Below are 27,508 nucleotides of genomic sequence, written 5' to 3'. Positions count from 1 at the left end.
TCATGGTGTCTTATCAATGATATAAAGAAATTTTTCTAGCAGGGATAAGGAGGTAATTATTCCCTTGTATAAGGTAATGGTCAGGCCACATCTTGAGTACTGTATACAGGTCTGGAGGCCTCATTTCAAGAAGGATGTAGAGCTGCTGGAACGAGTACAGAGAAGGGCAACAAGGTTAGTGAATGGAACAAAGGGTTGCTCTTACGAAGAAAGAGCTTAAGTTTTGCAAATTACAGTGTCTGGAGACTAGGCACTGGCGAGGTGATCTGATAGAGGTGTATACAGCTTTGAATGGTTTGAGCATGCTCAATGCTGATGGGATTCTTCCTCTTGCTCAGAATAATCACCTGAGAGGGCATAAATTCAAATTGAGGAAAGACAGATGTAGGATAGATGTTCGAAAATTTGTCTTTAGCCAGCGGGTAGTTGGTTGGCGGAACAGACTTCCATCCTTTGTTGTGAAAGTTGACAGCTTAAATGAATTTAAGGCTCAGCTGGACAGGTATTTCAAACAAACGGAGGGGTGAAGTGGAAGTTTTTTTTTTTCTGGCTGATGCTGCATAAGCTTGCTTTCTTGCATCATATGCCTCTGCTAATGCTAATATCTGCAATAAAGAATATTTATATACATTTAATTAATGGTAATTTTCATCTACTGTTTTAAGTATCTCAGCAATGTAGATAATATTAACTGAATGCAGCAAAATTCCCAGGAATATAGAACTTCTCAAATTCACAGCCTGCTTCAGGATTAAGAAAAAACTAGGAAGTGACAAACCTTATCCAATAGTAACTCTTAGCAACTTCCAATTCTCAGTTGTTTGGGTCACCTGGCATTCTCAAGTGGTAAAAAATTTTCAGAATAACAAGGAAGTCATTGAAATATCTTGCACAATTCTAGTTCTGACAACCACAAATCTTTGAAAAAGACATTCAGAAGTTAACAGAAAGATGGCAGAAATTTAGAGAAAGAGGAATCCTAATTTCAAGACATAACAATGTTTTGTATTTATTGAGGCAATAAAATTTTTTTTCTTTAAATTTTCATATTTGAACCAGCTTAAAAACAAAAATTTATATTTACCTGTAATACTGATGTCTTCCATCGACATCACAAAAATGACAGAAAAAATGTTCCCTGCGCAGGTGGCGGAAAAGCTCATCATTGTCGACATAGCGTTCATTACAAAATTCACAGAGTGGATGGCCACGATGAGAAGTATCATCAGTATCACCAACTCTTCTATGACGTGCTAGATCTTTCCTATTATAAGATTTTCTCTCAAATGTAAATATCTGGGGGAGGAAAAAAGCAAGCATGTTGATTTCACAAATATTCCAGATTCTAATACAAAGTCCTATTTTAAAAATTGATCCAGGATGAAAACATGAAGTATGATATAGTTAAAAAGATTCACTCAATTCATAATAATAGATATTAGCTGCATTGTGTTAGGTTAAGCTTAATATAGTACTGGCTTAATCGAAAAAGGAGGTACATATTTTAATTCTGCCATATTCAATGATTTTTCATACTGACATCTAAGCTATGGTTTCTAATGGAAACTGCAGTTCAAATTTCTGTTAACATTCTTTCATCCAAACCAGAAATGCCTTGGACTGACTACAGAGTCTTGGCACCTTATCAACTTTTACAAGTGCAGGTGTTAAAAGTATACTTGGCATATGAGCACATCAGTAACATTAGAAATGAGGTATTTTCTTACATGCTTCAGTTTCTGTATAATAAAAATGGTGTACTTTCATTCTTCAGTCAAGAAATATACATAACTAAGTGTGCAAAATAATGGCCTAACATTGGCCTAGAAAGTTAATTTTAAAGTTTAGCAATGATACTTAATAACAAGTAACTATTCAAACCCATCTTCCAAATAATTGAACTATACTTCATTCTTTAAACAAAATAATGTTCCACCATAGCTCTTGGAAAAAATATGCAGGTGAAAGTAATTTAAGTACATAAATGATTAAAAGATATATAAACATGGTTTGGGGGGAAAATATACAATAAAAAGCCCACATTATTTTAATAAAAGAAATGGTTAATTTATTTACATTTTCATATTCGAGGCTTTCTATTTTTTATCCATGATATTGTAAGTGATATACTTTTGTGATAAAAAAATTTACTTTGCTCCTCACTTAATTTAAAGAAAATGGTTATATTCAAGCCAATATACTAGCATATCTCTGGAGAGGGGAGTCTCTTCATTGGATATTACTACAGGACTAAATAAATTACATTACAGGTTAAAAATAATTTTAATAAGATAACAAAAGATAAAATTAGTTGGTACAGAATTAGAATGACTACAAATAACAAAGGCATATTCTTTGGAATATCCAGGAAGCAAGAGATAAAGGAGGTTGGATGCAATATTCTCAGTCCTGGTATGACCTGTTGACACTGTTTGATATCCTAACTGACTTTCCAAAAATAATCATTCCTTTCCTGAGAATAAACCTGACTCAGAACTGGAAGGGAAGGAACTTGGGCAGGAGATGTATATGGAATTTACTGATCCTAAACCTGTTTCCATTCCTAATCAATTTGAATGAGAATAGCTTCAAATATTCTCTCCTGTGCTTGTAGAATTCAGTGCATTCCCATTGCTCCCTCAGTCCCATCTCACAGGTAGATCCCTCCCTCCCAAGGAAACCTTAATTACTAAAAAGTTTGCTAAGATAGATAACAATGCCAGTCAACACATCCCATGGCAACTAACATCAGCCACAAGTGCAGAGTACCTTACCTCCTTGTGGTGTGGGCTTGGCAGGTTCACCTGGCTAAAGTGGTACGTGCGATTCCTCCTTAACAGGGATCACAACCCTGCTAGAGTTACATTGATCCTGTGCCTAAAACCAAGATATGAGAGAATTTCCCAGAGCCGCCAGCTCGAGACCATCATGGAGCACAGCCCAGCAGCGTGTTGATCTTTACAAAGGCTGTTGAGCCCTCCGCCTTTTGCAGCTACCTGGAAGTGCCAGTATTGTGAAAGGAGGACATACCACCAAGACAGGTCGTGGTGTGCACATCAGAAGCGCTCACCCCATCCAATCAAGAAATAGATGTTACGAGGAATAAAGGCTCAATGGTTGGCTGAGGAAGTTCGGATGCTTGCACGTGTGGAAGTAGATCTTTGTAGAACAGCTAATTCCGAAATATTAATCAGAAGTTGCAGCAGATTTTTCCTCACAGGACAGTCAACTCCATTAAAGGAAGGAGATTGTCATCTTATGTAGAGATGGTTAATCAGATTCTTGCATCTAGTGATCGCAGGATATCGGGGATCTCTTAAACTTCCCCTAGCAACCCTGGACAATTGGGAAGTACAGGGAGTGACTCGCGATCCTAGTTTAACTAGGATTGCTACCAGTCAAGACTCTGGACTAGCGGGGATCTCGGAATATGAGACTTTCAGTGACAAGGACCTTCCGGGTCTACTCGAGCCCCTGGACTATTGGGGAGCCTGGACTGACTTTAACCTTCGGGGCCTGTATTTTGAATTCTCGAGAGGCCCCAGACTATAAGGGGTTTCAAAAATCTAAGTGTGCCTCAGCCTCAACTTGAGGCATCCAGCAGGGGGAGCTTGTTCTCCTGTCATCTGGATCTTTAAGTCCAGCGACACTGCAGGAGGAGAGGAGGTATTGGAGCATGTCTCAGCCCAGATTCTGAAAGAACCTCTGCATGATGCAATCTTGCAATAAATTGCTGAACCACCTTTGGAGTCTTTAAATCATCATGGCTGCTCTACTGGGATCAGTTTCATGCAGGAATTCTCAAAAGCTAAACCTTATAATGGAGTTAGGCAGGGTGAGCCAATTTTGCATATGTTATTTAACTTCATTAGACATATTTTTGAAGAAGTTACCTGCCTATATAGGTTTTGAACTAAATAATGTAAGAATAAACACTGTGGCATTCGCTGAATGATCTCATCCTAGCAGTGTCAATGTTGTCGGAGCTGCAATGTCTTTTGGATAAAACAAAATTTCTTTATGAGAAGAGACTTAAGAATTAACATGAAAAAAAGTCTTGGACTTTTATCTGTGGTCCTTTCTGGTCATGAGAAAACCTCAATAGGTGGATAGCCATAGCTTCTTAGTTGGTGACCTTAAGCTTCCAACCAGTGAAGTTACTGCATCATGGAGATATTTGGGGGGGGGTTGGTTTACTCCTTCTGGAAGGGCACCTGCCTCAGTCTCCCTGGATGACCTGCTGGTACGGCTTAGGAGACCACCAGAGTCCCAGTAGAGGCTGCTTATCCTGTGCACTTATTTTATACCTATATTTTATTATCCTTTGGTGCTAGGAAGGATAACAGCTACCAAGTTGAATAACTTGGATACCCGGGTGAAGCCTGCCATAAGGCAATGGCTGTGTCTCCCTCATTAGCATAGGCATTTGATGCAAGAAAGCAAGCTTATGCAGCATCAGCCAAAAAAAAATAATAATAATTAATAAATAAATAAAAAATAACCACTTCACCCCTCTGTTCATTCAAATTACCTGTCCAGCTGAGCCTTAAACTTATTTAGGCTATCAACTTTCACGACAAGGGATGGAAGTCTATTCCACCAACCAACCACCCGCTGGCTAAAGGCAAATTTCCTCACACCTATCCTACATCTGTCTTTTCTCAATTTGAATTTATGCCCTCTCAGGTGATTTTTCTGAGCAAGAGGAAGAATCCCATCAGCATAGAGCATGCTCAAACCATTCAAGGCTTTATACACCTCTATTAGATCACCTCGCTGGTGCCTAGTCTCCAAACACTGTAATTTGCAAAACTTAAGCCTTTCTTGGTAAGAACACCCCTTTGTTCCATTCATTAACCTTGTTGCCCTTCTCTGTACTCGTTCCAGCATCTCTACATCCTTCTTGAAATGAGTCCTCCAGACCTCTATACAGTACTCTAGGTGTGGCCTGACCATTGCCTTATACAAGGGAATAATCACCTCCTTATCCCTGCTAGAAAAATTCCTATATATCATCGACAATACACCATGAGCTACTCTTGCTGCCCGTCTGAACTGCTCAGAAAACTTCATATCTGCCTGCACAACCACCCCCAGGTCCCTTTCATTCTCTGCCACTGTAATACCACAGAGTTGATACGTTGCTCTGCAGTTGCTGTTTCCCATATGTAGTACTTTACATTTGTCAATGTTAAACTTCATTTGCCACCTCTCAGCCCATCTGCTCAACCTTTCCAGATCCTGTTGCAGTAGCATAGTGTCAGTGGTGTCCTTGACAACCATGCCAACCTTCGTATCGTCTGCAAACTTGGACATTAAGCCTGATATATCACCATCGATGTCATTAATAAATACAGAAAACAAGGACCCAACACTGAACCCCGGAGGATTACACTAATAACATTAGTTCACGAAGAGCAGTGTCCATTGATTACCACTCTCTGTCTTCTCCCCCTCAACCACCCCTTTATCCATAGCAGCAATTTGCCTCCAATGCCACACTGCTCCAATTTGTGCAGCAGTCTTCTATGTGCAACAGTATCAAAAGCCTTTCTAAGATCCAAGTATATAATATCAAAGTTATTCCCTGCATCCAGTTCTTTTCTGACTGCATCATAGTATCCAATCAAATTGGTCAGGCAAGATTTCCCCTTAACAAAACCATGCTGTGTCTGAGTTATAACTGAAGTCTTGTCTAGATGATCCTGCAGTGCTTCTTTAACCAGTGCCTCCATTAATTTTCCAGGAACAGAAGTTAAACTAACAGGTCTATAATTACAGTACTTGTGTTGCCCTTTGATCCTCCTTTGTGAATTGGGGTCACATTTGCACATCTCCAGTCCATGGGTACTTCCGCTGAGTCCAAGGAAGCTCTCATAATTATGGCTAAGGGTTTGCTTACTTCCTTTGCTGCCTCCTTTAATATAACTGGATAGATCCCATCCACCCCAGGTGCCTTTCTTGTATTCATCTTCAACAATTTCTCCTCCACTTTACTCTCAGTTATTACAAGATTCTCTAGCTTACTGCCAGAGTTGAATACACCTCTGGCATTCCCCTCGCTGAATAACTCCTCATATGTGAATGTCGATGCAAAATATTCATTTAGTTTGTTAGCTACCTGAGCAGGATCATCAACAGTTGACCCATCGATATCAAGTGGACCAATCTGATTCATCCCCTTCCTTCTAGAGTTTACATAAGTAAAGAACTCTTTGCTGTTTTTCTTTGCATTCCTTGCCAAAGATTTCTCGTAATCTGCCTTCGCCTGCCTAACCTCCTTTGTCACTTGGTTAGAGATCAACTTGTATCTATCATAGGCTTCTGTGTCACGTGTTAATTTGTATGTATCCCATGCATTTTTCTTCTCTGCCATATGTCTCATTAGTTCATCTGACATCCACTTATTTTATACCTAGATTTTATTATCCTTTGGTGCTAGGAAGGATAACAGCTACCAAGTTGAATAACTTGGATACCCAGGTGAGGCCTGCCATAAGGCAATGGCTGCGTCTCCCTCATGATGTGGTCAGCAGCTATTTTCATGCAAGCATCACAGGGGGGTTCCATCCTTTAAATGAGCCATTTCCATCTTAAAGAGATCAAGGTTGAAGAAACTGCTGTTTACCCCTTGGCTTCAACCAGACAGCTTGATACTACTTCTACTTTCAAAGAGAACTTAGATATGCACACAACTTGCTTAAGGATGGTTCTGTGCAGCATGAGTCAAAGGTATCAGTGAAGGGGTGGTGGAGCCATCCCTTGAACTCATCTTTTGATGGTGATGGCCTTAAAGAGTCAGAAAAGGTGACTCTCAACATAGGTGGGTGGGTGGGTGACGGGACCAAGCTCCTATCCGGCCATGCTTTTAATAATCTCATTCGTAAGAGAATCAATGCTCTCCTTACCCTCTCCAGGTCATCTTGAGAATGTAGTATGGAGAGAGCATGCAGGGCTGGATGCGATGAGGTCAAGCCACTCGCCCACATTGCTCAACAATGCTTCAGAACACACAGACTGAGAGTTAAAAGGCATGACTCGGTTGTGCACTTCGTTTCCAACAGGCTTCACCAGAAAGGATGGGAGGTTAAGAAAAAGTCTTGGTTCAACACACAGGAGGGTTTATGGAAAACTGACCACATGTGTGCAAGGGACGGCACTCTGTTCCTACTTGATTCCCAGGTTGTGGGCTCTGGCCAGGGACACGAGCATGGTCATCGTATTAAGTGTAATTATTATAATGATAATAGCACACAGCCGGTTGATACCATTACTGTTAGCTATAAGGAAGTGTGGAGCAAGACACTTGACTTACTCCTGAAAATGGGTTTATCAACTTTTGATATTAAAATCATTGCAGTCCATTGAGCTGTTGGGGGGCTTATCAATGACCACAGTTAGATTCTGCTGATGAACCTGGATATGTTAACATTGTTGCTAGACATTTGTAAGGTTAACCTTCGCCGTAACAAAGGGAAGACAATAAAATAAAAAAAACTGCCATGGATGATCTGAAATCTGATCTGTTATTTTTGAAAAGACCAGAAACCAACCTCAAATGAAAAAAATGCAAGAAATCAGAGTAGAATGTTTTCTCCACACATCTAGAGGAACTATTTATTCATGGAACAGGAAATAACTCCAAAACTAAATGGACAAAATCATGACTGCTGGTTTTACTTATATTTTGTCTTCCACCAGAAATTTGTCTGCAAAATAAGATCATATTTCAACAATAAGATCATATAAAAATATGATTTCTGCACATCTATTCTACAACAGTCTTTCTTCAATTTGAATTTATGCCCCCTCAGGTGCGGAATCTCAGCAAGAGGAAGAATCCCATCAGCACTGAGCTTGCGCAAACCATTCAAGGCCATGTACACCTCAATCAGATCACCCGCAGGTGCCTGGTCTCCAGACACTGCAATTTGCAGAACTTAAGCCTTTCTTGGTAAAGGTAACTCTTTATTCCACTCACTAATCTCATTTCCCTTCTCTGTACTTGTTCTAGCAGCTCTACATCTTTCCTAAAATGAGGTCTCCAGACTTGTACGTAGCCAAGGTGTGACTTGATCATTGCCTTATACAAGGGGATAATCACCTCCTTATCCCTACTAGCAAAATTCCTATATATCATTGACAAGATCCCATAAGCTACTCTTGCAGCCTGTCTGCACTGCACAGAGAACTTCATATGTGACTGCACGATTATGTCCAGGTCTTTTTCATTCTCCACTACCCTGAGCTGAGTGTAGTACTGCAGAGTTAGTATGTTACTCTGCTGTTACTGCTACCCATATGCAGTACTTTGCATTTGTCAATATTAAATTGAACTTCTTAGCCCATCTTCCCAAATTATCTAGATCCTGTTGCAATAGCACACTGCCATTACTGTCATTAACAACCCTGCCAACCTTCATATCGTCTGCAAAATTTGACATTAAGCCTGATATATACCTTCATTGATAAATACAAAAAAACAACAATGAGGCCAATGCTGACCCCCTGGGAACTCCACTAATAACATTAGTCCATGAAGAGCACTGTCCATTTATTACCTCTCTCTGCTGTCTTCCACTCAACCATCCTTTTATCCATAGCAGCAACTTGCGCTTAATGCCATACCGCTCCAACTTGTACAGTAGTCTTCCATGTGCAACATATCAAAAGCTTTCCTAAAATCCAAGTATACGATATCAAAATTGTTTTTTGGATCCAGTTCCTTTGTGACCACATCATAGTATCCGATCAAACTGGTCAGATAATACTTTCCCTTAACAAACCCATGCTGTGTCTGAACTATAACTGCAGTCTTGTCTAGACGATCCTGCAGTGCTTCTTTAACCAGTGACTCCATTACTTTCCCAGGAACAGAAGTTAAACCAACAGGTCTGTAATTACTCGTGTCACCTTTCAATCCCCCTTTGTGAATTGGGGATACATTTGCATATCTCCAGTTTGTGTGGACCTCCACTGATTCCAAGGATGCCCTCATAATCATGGCTAAGGGCTTGCTTACTTCCTTTATTATAACGGGATGGATCCCATCCACCCCAGGTGCCTTCCTGTTGCTGAACTTCAACACTGCAGATTTATTTATTTTACTCTAATGGTAACTGCTCAATCTAAAATGATGGTAAATATAATTATTTATAAATAACTATATTTACCATGATTTTAGTATTCAGTGGGTCTACACTGAAAAAGCACAGCAAAAAATGCATATTTGAAAAACAAACTTGACTGAAATTCATAAAAACAGGAACCTTCTCATAAAATTGTAAAAGCTAAACATTTTTCACAAGAAAAATTTATAAAGGCTAGCAGTTATATGAATACAAATGAACTTGTGATGCCTCTCAAATTCCTTTGGACTAAGTCATTGTTTGCCATTCAGCAGGGAGCATCTGTAATGTTTCCATAGCAAATTTTCCATATCACTGAAAAATGTGATGTTTGCTCACTGCTCAAGGCAATCCATTTTCCCACTTAAAAACTGTCAGTTAACTGCACTCCTCTCTGAGACCAGCTAGTTTAACAGCAATTCAACAATTCTACTACTGTGTAGGGAATGTGCATGTCTTGTAATGCAAGAACTGGAACTTCTTAAAAAATGGGAAACCTATTCAAAAACAAACATGTATCAATTTTTTCAAACTTTCAATTTGCATTTACTGCAAATCTGTGGATACACAAAAAAACTTAACCCACTTTAAATAACTAATTTAATTCAAGTGCATTTTAAGTTATCAATAATATTAAAATTTTTGAAGCCCCTTCTCCACATAGGTAAAAGGATACCTGCTTTCTAACAGGAAATCTATAAATATGGATTAAATCAAACATTTTATTTTAAAATAAATTTTAAAATGTCAATCAGAATGTAGTAAAATAAAGAAAAAATTAAATATTGATAATACATACTCTTAGGTTTTCCACACAAAGATCACAATAAAAGCGCTCATGGTCTCTTCGCACATGATCTTTAAGTAAACCAAATGATCGAAATGTTCTATTATTGCACAGCTTACAACTGTGTTCAAGTAATTTTTCATATGCTTCACGGACACTTTCATCTTCAAAACAAATTTTATATTTTCTGTCTATTTGGTAGGCATTGTGTGAAAGAACAGAGAAAGGCTGAACCTTGTGGGTAAAAATTACCTGCAAAAGGAGATATTCATATAAAATTTCAGTTACATATATCAATTAAAGAAAACATCAAAGCTATATAAAACATTATATCATCATATTTCGAATAGAGTATTTTGAATTCTGTATACATATTTAGAAAAATATATGGATAAATAAATTCACGTGAACTAAATTCTTGGTATTTTGCAGATTATTTGATCAACAGAATGTTTATCATTAAAGTTAAATTTAAACAAGATAATTTTGAATACAGCTTTCACAGTCACAGTTTCTAACAAATATATACTGTAATACCATTTTGGGAATAGCTTTGGGTAATGTACATGGTCACTAATGCACACATTGTGAAAATCCATGCACAGCCGCAACACAAAAAATGTAGAGCTCATTGTTAACCACAGTACTGGTTAATCAGCTCTCTTAAGAAACCTTTGAACTGATTTACAGATCTTATACAATATTTATAAAATGACTACTTCAAAAACAGAAGAATTTTTATGCAAAGCATTACATTCTTCTGATACTTTTCCCTATCAAAAAAAAATAGCTGAAATATAAACAGACATCACTGGCAAGCAAAGATATTATGACTAAAACTGTAAAAAGTATTGCTATTATTAACCACAGGAGCCCCTGTGAGTATCCTAGGGGGAAAGAGGGTTTACACATACGAGGTGTGGCTACTAAATTATGAAGACTGCATGCACAGCCACTACGCACCAAGTGGCACTCGTGAAACAAAGACAGCAGTTGATCTTGAACCTTTCCCTAGTGTCTGCCAAGTCGTTCCAACACACTCATTCACTTTGCAGTGAGACAGGCTTTCATTACCTTGTGTTTTTGTGGTTTGCCAGAAAAATAACCGACAAAATAATTGAAAGAATCAACCTCAACTTTTAAACAAAACTAAAGAAAACACCAACTGAGAGCTATGAGTTGTTTATCATGTTTATGGGGAAGATACTATGTCAAGTACTCGCATGTTTGAATGGCATAAAAGATTTTTAGATGAAAGATTTTTTGGAAGACGATGAAAGACCAGACTGACCAGTATCCATGAAAACGTGAACCGGGTAAGGACTAATTAGAAGTTATCTTCATTTAAGTATTAGAATGATTGCATCAGAAATCAATATGGACAAAGAAACATTTAAACAAATTTTAACTGAAAATATAGGCATGAGAAAAGTGTGTGCAGCAAGATGGTGCCAAAAATTTTGAATGAAGATCAAAGAACAAGAAGACTCCAAGTTTGTGAAGATGTTAAAAAAAAAAAAAAAACTGAAGATCCACACACTTTGAGTACTGTAATTGCTTCTGCTGAAAGTTGGCTGTTTCCAGTATGACACAGAAACTAAAATACAGTCAATGCAATGGAAGACAAAGCAATCTCAGAGACCAAAAAAGCAAGAATGTCAAAATCAAAAGCAAAAACAATGCTCCTTGTTTTCTTTGATATTAAAAGAATTATTATGGCTGAATATTATGGTTAGCAAGTACAGGTCACTGTTGAAAAAAAGTATTATTATGGTTAGCAAGTACAGGTTGAATTTGAAAGTGTCTGCAATACTGCCCAGACACAATAGGAGGGAGTATATGATGAGAGCCTTGTCGATCAATTCGGCCCTGGAGGGATTGTGCAAGGCTCAAGGGGTAGAATTTTTTTCAGCCTGGTCTGTACTTGTTAACAGAAGAGACTGCTTCTACAGGGATGGGATACACTTAAATAGAAAGGGTGCAAGAATTTTTGCTGATGCTGTCGAGGCAGTGTTAGGTGGGTCGGAAAACTGCTAGTTGGGGGGGATACAAGGACTAATAGATTAACAGTAGCCACTGGCTGAGGTGGAAGTGATTCTTGCACTGCTTCTATTGAAATGAGCAGAAGCCTGAAAAACAAGATGCAGGATATTTCAGAGACTGCTGGGAGTCATTGCGGTACAAGTAAACACATGGGTTGTGTTAGGGTAGCTACGAATAGAAACAGGTGCATGCATACTTGCGTGTACACCAATACTAGGAGTTTGGTAAATAAATTTGATGAATTTGAGGTATTGCTCAAAACATCAAAGGCAGATATTGTTGGGATATCAGAGACGTGGTGTCACACAGATATAAGGAATGCAGAACTGGAATTTGGGGAATACAATGTGTATAGAAAGGATAAACAGGACAGGAGGGGAGGAGGGGTTATGCTATTAGTTAAGAAACACATAAAATCCAAGGAAGTGAAGCCAGTTGACATTGATGGACAGGGCAGTGTCGAGTCAGTTTGGTGTGACATAAGCATAGGGAAATCAAAATTGAGAGTAGGAGTGTGCTATAGGCCTAATGACTGATGAGTATAATAAGATACTGTACAGGGAAATGGAGTGGGCCAGTAAATCAGAGAGCCTTATAATGGGGGATTTTAATTTCCCAGATATTGACTGGAATTTGTGGATTGGTCACTCACACACTAGCCAGGCTTTTGTGGATTTATTGGATGATTGTTTTCTACATCAGCATGTTCGGGAGGCAACTAGAGGAAGTAATAGTCTTGATTTGATTATCAGTAGTGATTCTTCATGCATTAAGAATCTGCAGATAAATGAACCACTAGGTGGCAGTGATCACAGTGTGTTGAAGTGGGATTTACTCAAGGAGGTAACTACCATCAGAGGTAAAGGGAAGGGTTTTTGTTTTCGTAAAGGCGACTATGACGTCTGAGACAGTATTTAAAAATTCTATACAGTGGGACCAACTGATGATGTTACCAACAGCAAACTCAAAATGGGAAGCATTCAAGGAACTAATCTTGGAAGCTACCAGGCTTTACATACCAACTAAGAAATATTGTTCAAGGTTTAGGCCTAAATGGTTGTCAGATGAACTAATGAGACATGTGGCAGAGAAGAAAAATGCATGGAATACATACAAATTAATGAGCGACATGGAAGCCTATGATAGATATAAGTTGGTCTGTAACCAAGTCACAAAGGAGATTAGGCAGGTAAGGCAGACTACGAAAAATCTTTGGCAAAGGATGCAAAGAAAAACAGAAAAGAGTTCTTTACCTATTTAAACTCAAGAAGGAAAGGGATGAATCAGATTGGTCCACTGGATATTGATGGTTCAACAGTTGAGGATCCTGCTCAGGTGGCTAACAATCTAAACGAGTATTTTGAATCTACATTCATGCATGAGGAGTTATTCAGGAAGGAGAATGACGTAGGTAAAGTAGACATTGGCAGTGAGCTAGATGATTTTGTAATAACTGAGAGGAAAGTGGAGGAGAGATTGTTGAGGATAAACATAAAAAAGGCACCTGGGGTGGATGGGATCTATCCAGTTATATTAAAGGAGGCAGCAAAGGAAGTAAGCAAACCCCTAGCCATAATTATGAGAGCTTCTTTGGACTCAGGGGAGGTACCCATAGACTGGAGATGTGCAAATGTAACCCCAATTCACAAAGGAGGATCAAAGGCTGACACAAGTAATTATAGACCTGTTAGTTTAACTTCTGTTCCAGGAAAATTAATGGAGGCACTGGTTAAAGAAGCACTGCAGGATCATCTAGACAAGAATTCAGTTATAGCTCAGACGCAGCATGGTTTTGTTAAGGGCAGGTCTTGCCTGACCAATTTGATTGGATACTATGATGTAGTCACAAAAGAACTGGATGCAGGGAATAACTTTGATATTATATATTTGGATCTTAGAAAATCTTTTGATACGGTTGCACATGGAAGACTGCTGCACAAACTGGAGCAGTGTGGCATTGGAGGCAAATTGCTGCTATGGATAAGGGGATGGTTGAGTGGCAGAAGACAGAGAGTGGTAATCAATGGACACTGCTCAACGTGGACTAATGTTATTAGTGGAGTTCCTCAGGGTTCAGTGTTGGGTCCGTTGTTGTTTTCGGTGTTTATGAATGATATCGATGATGGTATATCAAGTTTAATGTCCAAGTTTGCAGGGTTGTTAAGGACACTACTGATGCTATGCTGCTGCAACAGGATCTGGAAAGGTTGAACAGATGGGCTGAGAGGTGGCAAATGAAGTTTAACATTGACAAATGTAAAGTACTACATATGGGAAACAGTAACCCCAGAGCAACGTATCAACTCTGCGGTACTACACTGACAGTGGTGGAGAATGAAAAGGACCTGGGGGTAATTGTGCAGGCAGATATGAAGTTCTCTGAGCAGTGCAGACGAGCTGCAAGAGTAGCTCATGGTGTCTTGTCAATGATATACAGGAATTTTTCTAGCAGGGATAAGGAGGTGATTATTCTCTTGTATAAGGCAATGGTTAGGCCACATCTTGAGTACTGTATACAGGTCTGGAAGCCTCATTTCAAGAAGGATGTAGAGCTGCTGGAACGGGTACAGAGAAGGGCAACAAGATTGGTGAATGGAACAAAGGGTTGCTCTTACGAAGAAAGGCTTAAGTTTTGCAAATTACAGAGTCTGGAGACTAGGCACCGGCGAGGTGATCTGATAGAGGTGTATAAGGCTTTGAATGGTTTGAGCATGCTCAATGCCAATGGGATTCTTCCTCTTGCTCAGAATAATCACCTCAGAGGGCATAAATTCAAATTGAGGAAGGACGGACGTCGGATAGATGTGCGGAAATTTGCCTTTGGCCAGCGGGCGGTTGGTTGGTTGGTGGAACCGACTTCCATCATTTGTTGTTGAAGTTGATAGCCTAAACAAATTTAAGGCTCAACTGGACAGGTATTTCAAACGAACGGAGGGGTGAAATGGGAGTGGTGTGTTTTTTTTTTTGTTTTTTTTTTGGCTGATGCTGAATAAGCTTGCTTTCTTGAATCATATGCCTCTACTAATGCTAATGCGTCTTACCAAATCAAACTGTCAATCAAACATACTACATTGAAGATCTGACAAGGCTGAATGAAAAAAAATTCAAAGGAAGAGACCTGAATTGTGGAAGGATGGTTGGATGATCCATCAAGACAATGCTCCAGCACACAATGTGCTCTTTCTGTTTGCCAATTTCTGGCCAAAAAACAAATCCTTGTGTACTGTACCCTACTCACCAGACATAGCCCCTTGTGACTTTTTTTTTTTTTTTATCTTCACTAAACTGAAAAGTGTACTTAAGGGAACCTATTTTTAGTCCACTGAAGACATTTGGAAAAACACTCCCAAAGTGTTAAAAGGGCTTAAGGTACAAAATGTCATTATATTTATTTTATTGCAACATTTTTGTTATTTAATAGCCACACCTCATAGCATAGCATATTAAAAACTTTAAAAATATGTTATAATCAGAATGGTCAGGGAATGATTGCTAAGTTTGGTTTTATTCAAGAAAGGGTTCTCAGTAAACAGATTCTAAGCAATCATCTTGCAACCCTTTTTTGAGTGAAACCAAAATTGGCAAGCATTCCATGACCTTCTTTCTGATGATAACAAATTCTTTACATTTTTAATTTACTATGGACTGTGCATCCCCCACTTTGTGGTGTTGTAACCCAGCAGCTACAAATCACTGTAATAAGGGAATTACTGTTATACCACTTTCAAAGGACCTGGGTCCCAAAGAGTGCACTGGAAGGGGTGATAGTTGGTATTTCTTACACCATCCCCTTTTTGGAAGCTATTTTTCACCCAATATTCTTGTGAAAATACAGCCTCCAAAACAGTAGATAACATCGATTATTTTACCTTTTTTGCAACGTTTATGAAGCAGTGGTTTAGATGTATGTTGAAAACTAGTACACTTAATGTATTATGCTTGCTTTCTTTGGCACAAACTTTTTTTTTTGTTTAGAAAATTTTTAAAAAGGTTTTATTAAATTAAATGTCTTGAGTATTCATTAATAAATATGATAAAAGTAGTATTAACATAACAGTAATAATATTGTCATTAATGAAATTTATTGATGCTATACTGAAAGCGCGCGCGCGCGCACACACGCACACACACACACACACACACAGGCTGACCAGGTGGGTAAAATGCCTGCCTGGCAACCCAAAGGTCGCAGGTTCGAATCCCGCCTCGGGCTTGGATCACAGTAAAATGCAAAAACCTTAGGAGGTGCATTATGGCCACAGAAGCTGATGCGCCAACAACAACAAAAAAAAAAAAAAAACCACACACAACACTAATTACCAGCAAGAAAACAGGACAAAATAATGACTTTAAAAAAAAAAAAAAAAAGAGGAGAATTTGCAAATGCATGAATAGCTAAAATAGCTAAAGGTTGTAAATAAAGTTGCAAAAAAAAGTTCAATAGCTAAAAGTTGTACACAGCATCCTAACTATCTTCAAAGGTTCAAGTAATGTAGATTGTTTATCTACACATGTAGATAAACAATCTACATCAGGAATTATTTCTAAAAAGTAAAACTGCACAATTAACAACTCCTAGAATTTAGTCTCTTGATAGAGACTAAATTCTAGGAGTTATTTTTTTAAGTAAAAAAAATCAAGTGGAAGCATTAGCATTTAGAATTAGTTGAGGCATATGATGCAAGAAAGCAAGCTTATAGAGCATCAGCCAAAAAAATAAATAATGAATAAATAAAAAAAAAAATAAAAAAAAACCCTTCCCATTTCACCCATCCAGTCACTCCAAATGTTTATCTAGTTCAGCCTTAAATTTATTTAAGCTATCAACTTCCACAACAACAGATGATTGCTGGAACAGACTTCCAGCAATCAACTACTCATAGGCAAACTTCTGCACATCTATTGTGCAGGAGTTTGCCTTTCTGCAGATCTATTATACATCTATATTAACTCTTTCCTCAATTTGAATCTGTGCACCCCCAGGTCCTTAATCTGAGCAAGCAGAAATATCCCATCAGCATTGATGCCTGCTCAAACCATTCAAGGCCTTGTATGCCTCAATCAGATCACCTCACAGGTGCCAAGTCTCCAGAAGCTGCAACTTCCAGAATTTAAGCCTCTCCCAGTAAGAGAACCCTTTTGTCCCTCTCACCAATCTTCATGCACTTCTATGTACTTGTTCTAGCAACTCTACACCCTTCCTAAAATGAGGCCTCCAGACCTGTCAAGGTGTGGCCTGACCATTGCCTTATACAAAAGGTATAATCACCTCCTTGTCTCTGCTAGCAAAATTCCTATATATCATTGACAAAACTTCATGACCTACTCTGGCAACCCATCTGCACTGCCCATAAAACTTCATATCTGACTGCACAATTATCCCCATGTCTTTTTCATTCTCCACTACCATGAGTGTAATACCACACAATTGGTATGTTACTCTGGGGTTACTGCTACCCATACACAGTACTTCTTATTTGTCAATGTTCAAATTCATTTGCCACCTCTCAGCTCAACTTTTCTAGATCTTGTTGCAGTACTGTACAGTCCTTACTGTCATTAACAACTTTACCCACCTTCATATCGTCTGCAAACTTGGACATTTAACCTGACATACCTTCACCGATATCATTAATAAATACACAAAACAACAATGAGGCCCAGCACCAAAACCTGGGGAACTCCACTAATAACATTAGTCCACTAATAACGTAGAGCAGTGTCCATTGATTACCACTTTCTGTTGTCTCCCATCCCTTTATCCATTGCAGCAACTTGCCCTTAATGACATACCCTTCCAATTTGTACAGCAGTCTTCCAGGTGATGCAAATAATTATTTTCGTCCCCCTTTGAACTCCCTTTGTGAATTGGGGATACATTTGTACATCTCCAGTCCATGGGGACCTCCTCTGAATCTAAGGATGCTCTCATAATTATGGCTAAGGGTTTGTTTACTTTCCTTGCTGCCTCCTTCAATATAACTGGATAGATTCCATCTTCCCCAGGTACTTTTTTTATTTTTAACTTCAACAATTTCTCCTCCACTTTGCTCTACGTTATTACAAAATTATTTAGCTCCCTGTTAGAGTTTAGTAAACTTCTGTCCACCCTTCCCCTTCCTTACAGAATTCCTCATGTGTGAATGTAGATGCAAAATACTCATTCAGTTTGTCAGCTATCTGGTCAGAATCATCAACAGTTGAACCACCAACATCAAGTGGACCAATCTGATGCATCCTCTTCCTTCTAGAGTTTATATAAGTAAAGAAGTCTTATTTTTCTTCGCATCCGTTGCCAAGGATTTCTAGTAATCAGCCTTTGCTTGCCTAATCTCCTTTGTGACTTAATTACAGACTAGTTTATATCTACCATAAGCTTCTGTGTCACCTGATAATTTATATGCATCCCATGCATTTTTCTTCTCTCCACGATCCTCATTAGTTCATCCGACATCCATTTAGGCCTAAATCTTGAACAGCATTTCTTCAATGGTATGAAAAGCCTAGTAGTTTCCAAGATTAATTCCTTGAAAGCTTCCCATTTAGAATTCACCGTTTTTAACATCATCAGTTGATCCCATTGTATAGAGTTTAAAAACTGCCTGAGACCACTATAGTCACCTTTATGAAAGCAAAAACCCTTCCCTTTACCCTTTATGGTAGTTACATCTTTAAGCAGGGTCCATGTGGGATTATTCCTTCTTGGGACCTTAAAAAAATAAATAATGTGGGAAAGGGAAAGCATTTAAATAGGAGTGCTTATATTTCAAGAATAATATTATTAGACCAATGCTTTAATAATTACAAATATTTTATCTGTGGGGATTTTTTTTTTTTTGCAGGAAATGAATCCATTCAACACAGCTAAAGTACTATTTAATACATCCAGATCAGGATGTATTAAATCAGCGGTATCAGGAAAGAAATCTAACTATAGAAACAATAAGATGTTCAGAAAATGGATAGACCTGCTTGAAGAAAATTCATATAAATATTGTAGATGATCCCACACTGGATGTTAACAAAAATGCCGCCAAACAGATAGAAACCTTTATTACAAAAAAAAAAAAAAGTCTAAAGTCTTTCAAGTCAACAAAAAGGTACCTATACTTAGCTATAAAGAAACAAGCAGTTATATTTTTTCAAAGGGTACTATAAAAGAAAGGCTTTCCACTTACCCTTGAAATGTATAAAGAACTATTAGGAAAGGTTTCCAGACGTTCTACGAATCACAAGAGTAAAACAATAGTTTTTTTATGACAATATCCAAATACAGTACAGTTCCAAAGTAAGCAAACTCAGAGTATGCAACCTCTCACATATAAAAATTACCTCCTGATTCATATATATGTTTGTGACTCACGGTTTGTCCATTTAAATGTTTGCAGTCAAAAATGTGTAGGGAAGGAAATAAATACAAAGGGGGGGGAATAATGTCACAGCAGATGCACAGTATCAGGTTTTCATTCAGATGAATAAGAATTCCATACTTGAATTAGATGATATCTCATGGATTATAATGATGATAACATATGTATTTAGCCTAAACATCGCCTTCCCTAAATGTATATCCTTTACGAGGATGGACTTGTCCAGACTATAGTTTTATTTATGTACATTAAATTTATGCAAAGTTTATACATATATAGTTTATGGGAGTTTATCTAGTTTTACCTTAGTTTGACAGTTTTTCTACAGGGAACCCCAATTTAAGTAAATTCCCACATGGGGATAGGATGGATATCAGCAAACTAGCCTTGGCATAATTTGAGACTATTGTGTGGACAAAAGTAACTTCTTCACATAGCCTTGAGAGCCAATTTAACCTTTTCATGAATGAGTTACCCAAATGTGTGCAGACCCTGTAGTAAGTTTCTGACAGGGGTGGACTCTGGGAGTTTCTCATGAAATTTTGAAGTTTTATAAAAACAAAATCTGTACATAAATGGTTTAAAATATTAATTTCCTATTGTTTTGATTTAACTGTCCAGCAATGTAATAAAATAATTGCCAAAATTAAAGCATAATTAAAAAAAATTTTTTTTTAATTCATTAAAAAACTAATAAAAAAAAAAAGAAACTTGCTGTTACTTTTTTTTCCCTTTTTTGAAGCAATAACACCTTATATAGCTATATAACAGCATATACATCAATTAAGTGTGGTGTCACTTAATTTGATTTCATCAACATTTGGATCTCAATTCTAGAGACCCATTTTAAGTTGACTCTATGTAAAGCCATCGCATGCCTCTACTAATGCTAAAAAAGCATTTTTAGCATTAGTAGAGGCATACGATGCAAGAAAGCAAGCTTATGCAGCATCAGCCATAACAATGGCCAACCAATGTGATGCCCTCCTCCAATTTTCAAAGATATTTTTGTGCTGTTATCTATTAAAACTGCATCTGAGTTGGAAACACACATATGAAATGGCAGCATGAACTGGAAAAATTAAGACAACTCATACATAAATGGTGGTGGTTGTTGTTTTGGTGTTTATTGGTGCATTGACAACAGAAATCATAGTGCACCAGTTCATTTGTTATAGTATGTTCTCTGTATATAAATCTTGTTGGAATGTATGGAGGTTAAATATTTTCTGTGGTATTATATTATTATTTACTTATGCTCGTTTTACAATTCTCAACTTCTGGTTTTATTTCATATAATTTATTCGATGTTTGTTTTTGCCAGAGTTCTTGCCATTGGGTTAGACAACGGTTTTGAATGACTGGCTTGTAGACCTTATGTGGAACTGCAAACGACTGTTTCTGAAGGTTAGTGATTGATTTTGCAATTCTGTTTATTCATTTCCTTTTATCCTTTTGTGCTCCAACTTATAAAGTAACCACTCATGTGAGACTGAGTCAAATGCTTTGCTGAAATCCAAATAAACAATGTTGAAATTATTCCCAAAGTCCAGCTCTTGAGTGACCCTGTCAAAATAGCTAACCAGATTAATTAAACACGATTTTCCCTTTACAAAACCATGCTGTGTATCCTAAATGATCCTGAATTCCACCATTGATTATTGCCTCCATGATTTTCCCCATACTGAAGTTAGGCTGGCAGGTTGGTAATTTCCCGTTACACTCATAGAACCGCCTTTATGTTCCAATTTACACCAATCCAATGGAATCTCTCCTGAGTCCAGTGATGCTCTCATAACTAGCCTTAAATGGTTCAATGCACTCACTTTCCACCTCCTTTAAGATTATAGGGGATATGCCATCAACCATAGGAGCCTTACTCGCCTGTAGGCACAAAAGTTCCCGTTAAATAATCATTTGAAATTTCAACATCATTAATTATATTTTTCAATTTCACTTCCATAATATCTCATTGACACAGGGTTTTTTTAATGTAAATATCGATGCAAAGTAACATTAGCATTTTTAGCATTAGTAGAGGCATACGATGCAAGAAAGCAAGCTTATGCAGCATCAGCCACAAAAAAAAAAAAAAAAAAAACACACCGCTCCCATTTCACCCCTCCATTTGTTCCAAATAGACTGTTGAGTTCATCTGTAAATTCAGCTGTGGTATCTAATACTGTCCCACGTCCATTACATAAGGGTCCAATCTGATTTGTCCTTCTGTTCTTTGCATTTATATACACGAAGAATTCCTTAACTGCACTCTTTGCTCTCTTCTTTATTCCTTATCCCCACTCTTTGCTCTCTCCCAGACTCAGTAAAGATACTATAGTGAAAATTATACTTCGCTTAATAAAACGTCTTTCTCCTTCAGAAAATGATAAGCATAATTCAACCATGGAAGACCAACATGGAACAGAACATCAGTGTTCCGCAAATTCTTTCCAAAATAAGAAATTTCCAGACTCCAATGAGATTTTAAAAGATGAACTTGAGTCGGAAATTAATGAAATACTTAACTATTTTTGCTAAAAAAGTTCAAAGCCTAGAAAATATGGACTGAGATCATCTATGATTATCTCAGTACAATAGTACCAGAATAGAATCTGAAAGGACATTTTCTGCCACTTTTCTTCTGTATTTTCTACTGTATGTACCAAAATTAGATCCATTTTAAACGATCATACTATTGTTTGCTTATGTTTCTTAAAAGCTCATTTTATTCAGACAGGTAGTGTGGATGCTTAAACATAATTAAACTTTGCAGTAACAATATGTATTTTTTTGTTTTTAGAATAAATGTATTTTAATGATTTTTTTCAGAATATTTATTATTGCAATAAAAGTTTATTTAAAACATGAATTCAAGTAATTACGGTACTTGTTTTTTGACTTGCTTTATTACACCTAATTTTCATCAAAATTTATTGAGAAAAATGTTTGTTTTTGGAATACCGGTATTAACACAGGTATCCCGGTTTCATAAATTAAAAATACCGAAATACACGTATTAAGATTTTGACCTGTATTGTAAGCCCCAGCCTCTACTAATGCTAATGGCAGGGCAAATTTGAGATTTAGAGTAGTTTTTTAGAAGAAAAGAAATGCCAAGAGTAAAAAAAGAAAACAGTTATTTTTTGTGCATAGTAAGCAATATTTGCGACGTGCTTATTCCAGGAAAGAGAGAGATTAGAAGTCAGGGTAATTCCTAATACAGATATTTATCTTGTCTAGAAATTTGGTGTCAATTGAGATGAGCATAGGAGTAGGAAATTCGTTTTTACAAGAAATAAGACAGGATTGAATTTTACAAGAAATGAAGTTAACTATGTTTTCTTTGCCCCACTTAAGAGTTGCCAAGAATCAGGATTTAAGAAACTGTTGGCATATATTTGAGAAGATGGGGCTATTTGTGCAAGGCAAGGTTTCTCAAACTGAAATGTGAATGCAGTGTAATATCATCAGAAACACAATTGACAGGATATCCCAACAATGTTTGCATTGTTGGGATATCAGAGACATGGGGTCAATCAGATATAAAGGATGAAGAATTTGAATATGAGGAGTACAATGTGTACAGAAAGGACAGACAAGATAGGAGGGGGAGGGCTATGCTCTTAGTTAAAAGCACAAAATCTAAGCCAGTGCATCCAGTTGACTTTGGTGGCCAGGACAATGGCCGAGTCAGTTTGGTGTGACATAAGCACGGGGAAAGCAAAAACGAGAGTTATAGGCTTAATGGGCTCAGATGAGTACAACGAACAACTGTACAAAGAAATAAGTGGAAAATAAATCAAAATGTCTTATATGTGGGATTTTAATTTTCCAGATATTGACTGGAACTTGTGGGTTGGTCACTGACACACTAGTAAGACTTTTGTGAATTTATTGGATGACTGTTTTCTACAGCAGCATGCTAGCATTGGTAGAGGCATATGATGCAAGAAAGCAAAAAAAAAAAAAAAACACAACACTTTCCATTTCACCTATCCATTTGTTCCAAAAGTTTGTCCAATTCTTCCTTGAATTTATTTAAGCTATTAACTTCCACAACAACTGACGAAAGTTTGTTCCAGCAATCAACCACCTGCTGGCTAAAGGCAAATTTCCACACAATCTATTCTACAACTGTCTTTCCTCAATTTCAATTTATGTCCTCTCAGGTGTATAATCTGAGCAAGAGAAAGAATTCCATCAACATTGAGCTTGCTCAAACCAATGAAGGTCTTATACACCTCAATCAAATCGCCTCACAGGTGCCTAGTCTCCAGACACTGCAATTTGCAAAACTAAGCCTTTCTTCATAAGAGCATCCCTTTGTTCCCCTCACCAGTCTTGTTGCCCTTCTCTATACTCGTTCTAACAACTCTACATCCTTCCTAAAATGAGGCCTCCAGACCTGTATGTAATACTGAAAGCGTGGCCTGACCAATGCCTTATTAAGGGGATAATCATCTCCTTATCCTTGCTAGCAAAATTCCTGTATATCATTCACAAGATACCATTAGTTGCTCTGGCAGCTTGTCAGCACTGCTCAGAAAACTTCGTATCTGACTGCACTATTACCAACAAGATTTTTCATTCTCCACAACCTCGAGTGTAGTACTGTACAGCTGGATTGTTATTCTGGGGTTGCTGCTACAGTTGACTTTGGTGTGACAATGCAGTAATTTGCCACCTCTCAGCCCATCTGTTAGAAAGGCAACAAGAAGAAGTAATACTCTTGATCTGATTATCAGCAGTGATTACTCATGCATTAAAAATTTGCAGATAAAAGAACCACTAGGTGGCAGTGATCACAGTGTATTGATCTGGGGTTTACTTAAGGATGTAACTACCACCATGTGTAAAGGGAAGGGGTTTTTGCTTTTGTAAAAAGGTGATTACAGTGATCTCACACAGTTTCTAAATTCTATAGAATCTATGATGATGTTAACATTAGCAAAATCTACATTGGAAGCTTTCAAGGAATTATTCACAGAAGCTACTTCTTCATACCAACTAAGAAATACTCCCCAAGGTATACGCCCAAATGGATGTCAGATGAACTAATGAGACTTGTGGCAGAGAAGAAAAATGCATGGGATGCATATAAATTTCCAGGTGCCAGAGAAGCCTATGGTAGATATAAACTAGTCTGTAATCAAGTCAAAAACAAGGTTAGGCAAGCAAAGGTGGATTATGTGCAAATTTTGGCAAAGGACACAAAGAAAAACAGCAAAGACTTCTTTAGTTATATAAACACTGTAGAGAAAGGAGAAACATTGAGCGACTTGATACCAACAGTTTGACTGTTGACGATTCTGCTCAGGTTGTTGACAAACTCAATCAGTATTGTGCACCTACATTCATACATGAGAAATTCTTTAGGGAAAGGGGATGCCTGACGTTTATCAAACTAACAGGGAGATAAATGATTTTGAAATAACTAAGAAGAAAGTGAAAAAGAAATTGTTTTGAAGTTAAACATGAGAAAGGCACTTGGGGCAGTGGGATCTATCCAATTATAAAATAGCAAACCCTTAGTCATAATTATGAGAGCATCCTTGGATTCAGGGTAGGCTCCTGCAGACTGCAGATGGATCATCTAGATGAGGCAACTACTATACTTCAGACAGCATGGATTGGTTAAGGGGAAATCTTGCCAGACCAATTTGATTGGATACTACAATGTGGTCACAAAGAAACTGGATGCAAAAAATTTTGATATCATATAAATGGATTTCAGGAAAGCTTTTGACACTGTTGCAAATAAAAGACTACAGTAGAAATTGGAGAAGTGTGGCATGAAGGGCAAGTTGCTGCTATGGATAAAGGGATTGTTCAGTGGGAGAAGACAGAGTAGTAATCAATGGACACTATACTCTTCATGAACTAATGCTATTAGTAGAGTCCCTCAAGGGTTCGGTGTTGGCCCCCATCACTGTTTTCTATATTTATCAATGACAGAGATGAATGCATATCAGACTAAATGTTCAAGTTTGCAGATGATACAAAGGTTGGAAGGATGGTAATTACAGGAATGACGGTATGCCACTGCAACAGGATTTAGAAAAGTTAGGCAGATGGGTTGAGAAATGGCATTTAATTTTAACATTGACAATTGCAAAGTACTGCATATGGGTGGCAGTAATCCCAGAATAATACTTCATATCCATTTTCCACTACACTCAGGGTAGTGGAAAATGTATATGAAGTTCTCTGAGCAATGCAAACAGGCTGCCAGGCCAGCTCATGCAGTTTTGTTACTGATATACAGGAATTTTGCAAGTAGGGGTAGGGAGGTGATTATCCCATTTTTTAAGGCAGTGGTGGCCAACGAGTCGATCGCAGTTTTAATTTCGGTCAATCACAACGAATTTTAAATATATATAAAAAAACAGCTTAGTCAAAATCTAAATATTATTATTATGCACACGCTTATTAAAAATCCGTTGAACCACGTGGCTACTCTTGTCGCTGAGCAGCCACTAAGCTTATCTAGTGAAAATTCATGCAGTTACGTTGTGGAGAGCATTGTGTTGTGTCGAATACTTATTTAGCTTACTTAATATTAATAACTGGACAGTACTTGTACGTTAATTTAATACCCATTGATTTCAAATAAATACTACAAAAAAGAGTAAAAACTTTTCATTTTCATCAAGAGTGTGAACTAGAATACTTTTTTGTAATGATAAAAGGAAAATGTTGTTGTTTGATTTGCAATGCTTCGGTGGCTATACCCAAAAAAGGAAATTTAGAAAGGCACTTCAATGCACCCTATGTAAAATACCAGTCGGATTTTCCACCCAACAGTGACCTTAGAAAAAACAAATTAAAAGAACTTAAATCCACATTATTCACACAACAAAATTTCTTCGTGAAACCTAATTTACAATCTAAAGCAGTAACTGTAGCATCATTTAAAGTGAGTCATCTTCTTGCAAAAAAATGCAAACCATTTTCTGATGGTCAATTCATCAAAGACATTTTTAGAAATAACAGATCCTCTTTTTGAAAATTTTAAGAACAAAAATGAAATTAAAAGTGCTCATCAAGATCTGCAATTATCTCGAAATACTGTGATGCAATGCATCGAAAAAAATGAGTAAACCTGTGAGTGAACAACTGCCTGCTCATATTGCTAATTGTGTGTCCTTTTCTCTACAACTGAATGAATCTACAGACGTCAGTGATACAGCTCAATTGCTCATTTTTATTTGTGTGCTTTTCGATGATTCTGCCACTAGAGAAGAACTCCTGGGTATGGTTTTGTTAATAAGAAAGAACTAGAGGTCTTGATATATCTAACACTTTTAAAAATTTTATTTAAAAAATTAAATTACCACTATTTAAGCTCATATCAATAATAACAGATGAAGCTAAAGTAAAGACTGGACATCTTAACAGATTCATTGCATTGTGCCAAAAGGATGATGAATTCCCAGATTTTTTGAGTTACCATTGTATCATCCACTAACAAGTGTTAACCCGCAAAAGATTAAATACTAAAAGTGTTATGGACATAGCTTTCAAAATCGTGAATTCCATCAGAGGACAATCTCTTCAAAGGAGACTTTTCAAAACGCAACTTGATGAAAATGAACAAGATCTGATATTACACACAGATGTGAGGTGGCTGAGTCCGAGTAAATTTCTACAGAGATTTTGAAATTTGCTGAATGAAATTAAAAAATTTGTTGTTCAAAGGGGAGATGATTACCAGCAGCTACAAGGTAGAGAGTGGTTGTGTGATCTGGCTTTTTTGGCAGATTTTACCAGTAAATTAAGTGATCTGAATTTGGAATTACAAGGAAAAAATAAAGATGTGGGTGACATGATTAGTAGTATTTCTGAAATAAATATCAATTTTTTGGCAATGGCTAAGGATCTCAACGAAAAAAAATTCAACCATTTTGCAAATATGCAAGATCATTTGCAAAAATATTCTGATTTTGAATTTAATAGTGGGAAATATGTTTCTGAAATTAAGAAAGTTGTGAATGATTTTGAAACCAGATTCGGTGATTTTAAAACAATTGAAGACATTGTTCAATATATTTCTTATGCATTTAATGTTGAGTTAGATAGGAAACAAATTGCAGAAAATAAAAAAATCTGAGATTTTTCACATGGAGAGATTATTATTCAAAATATTACTTGAAAATGAAATTATTACATTGCAAAATGAT

The 27,508-nt window shown here is 37.3% G+C and overlaps 1 protein-coding gene across 1 annotated transcript in view; it reads right to left on the bottom strand.

The window, feature by feature from the left end:
- Nucleotides 1-27,508, bottom strand: part of LOC150091756 (E3 ubiquitin-protein ligase ZNF598) — an 84,773-nt gene that overhangs the window by 43,049 nt on the left and 14,216 nt on the right. The window contains exons 2-3 of the mRNA XM_090376804.1: nt 9,928-10,167; nt 1,085-1,296 (exon numbers count right to left, since the gene is read on the bottom strand). Coding sequence (XP_090232930.1) covers nt 1,085-1,296; nt 9,928-10,167 — 452 coding nt within the window. The remainder of the gene's footprint in view (nt 1-1,084; nt 1,297-9,927; nt 10,168-27,508) is intronic.

Source organism: Mastigoproctus giganteus, chromosome 1, assembly GCF_048544385.1.
Source record: "Mastigoproctus giganteus isolate SK-2022 chromosome 1, ASM4854438v1, whole genome shotgun sequence".
In the NCBI taxonomy this organism is placed as follows: domain Eukaryota; kingdom Metazoa; phylum Arthropoda; class Arachnida; order Uropygi; family Thelyphonidae; genus Mastigoproctus; species Mastigoproctus giganteus.
This window is presented reverse-complemented; position numbering and strand designations above follow the sequence as displayed.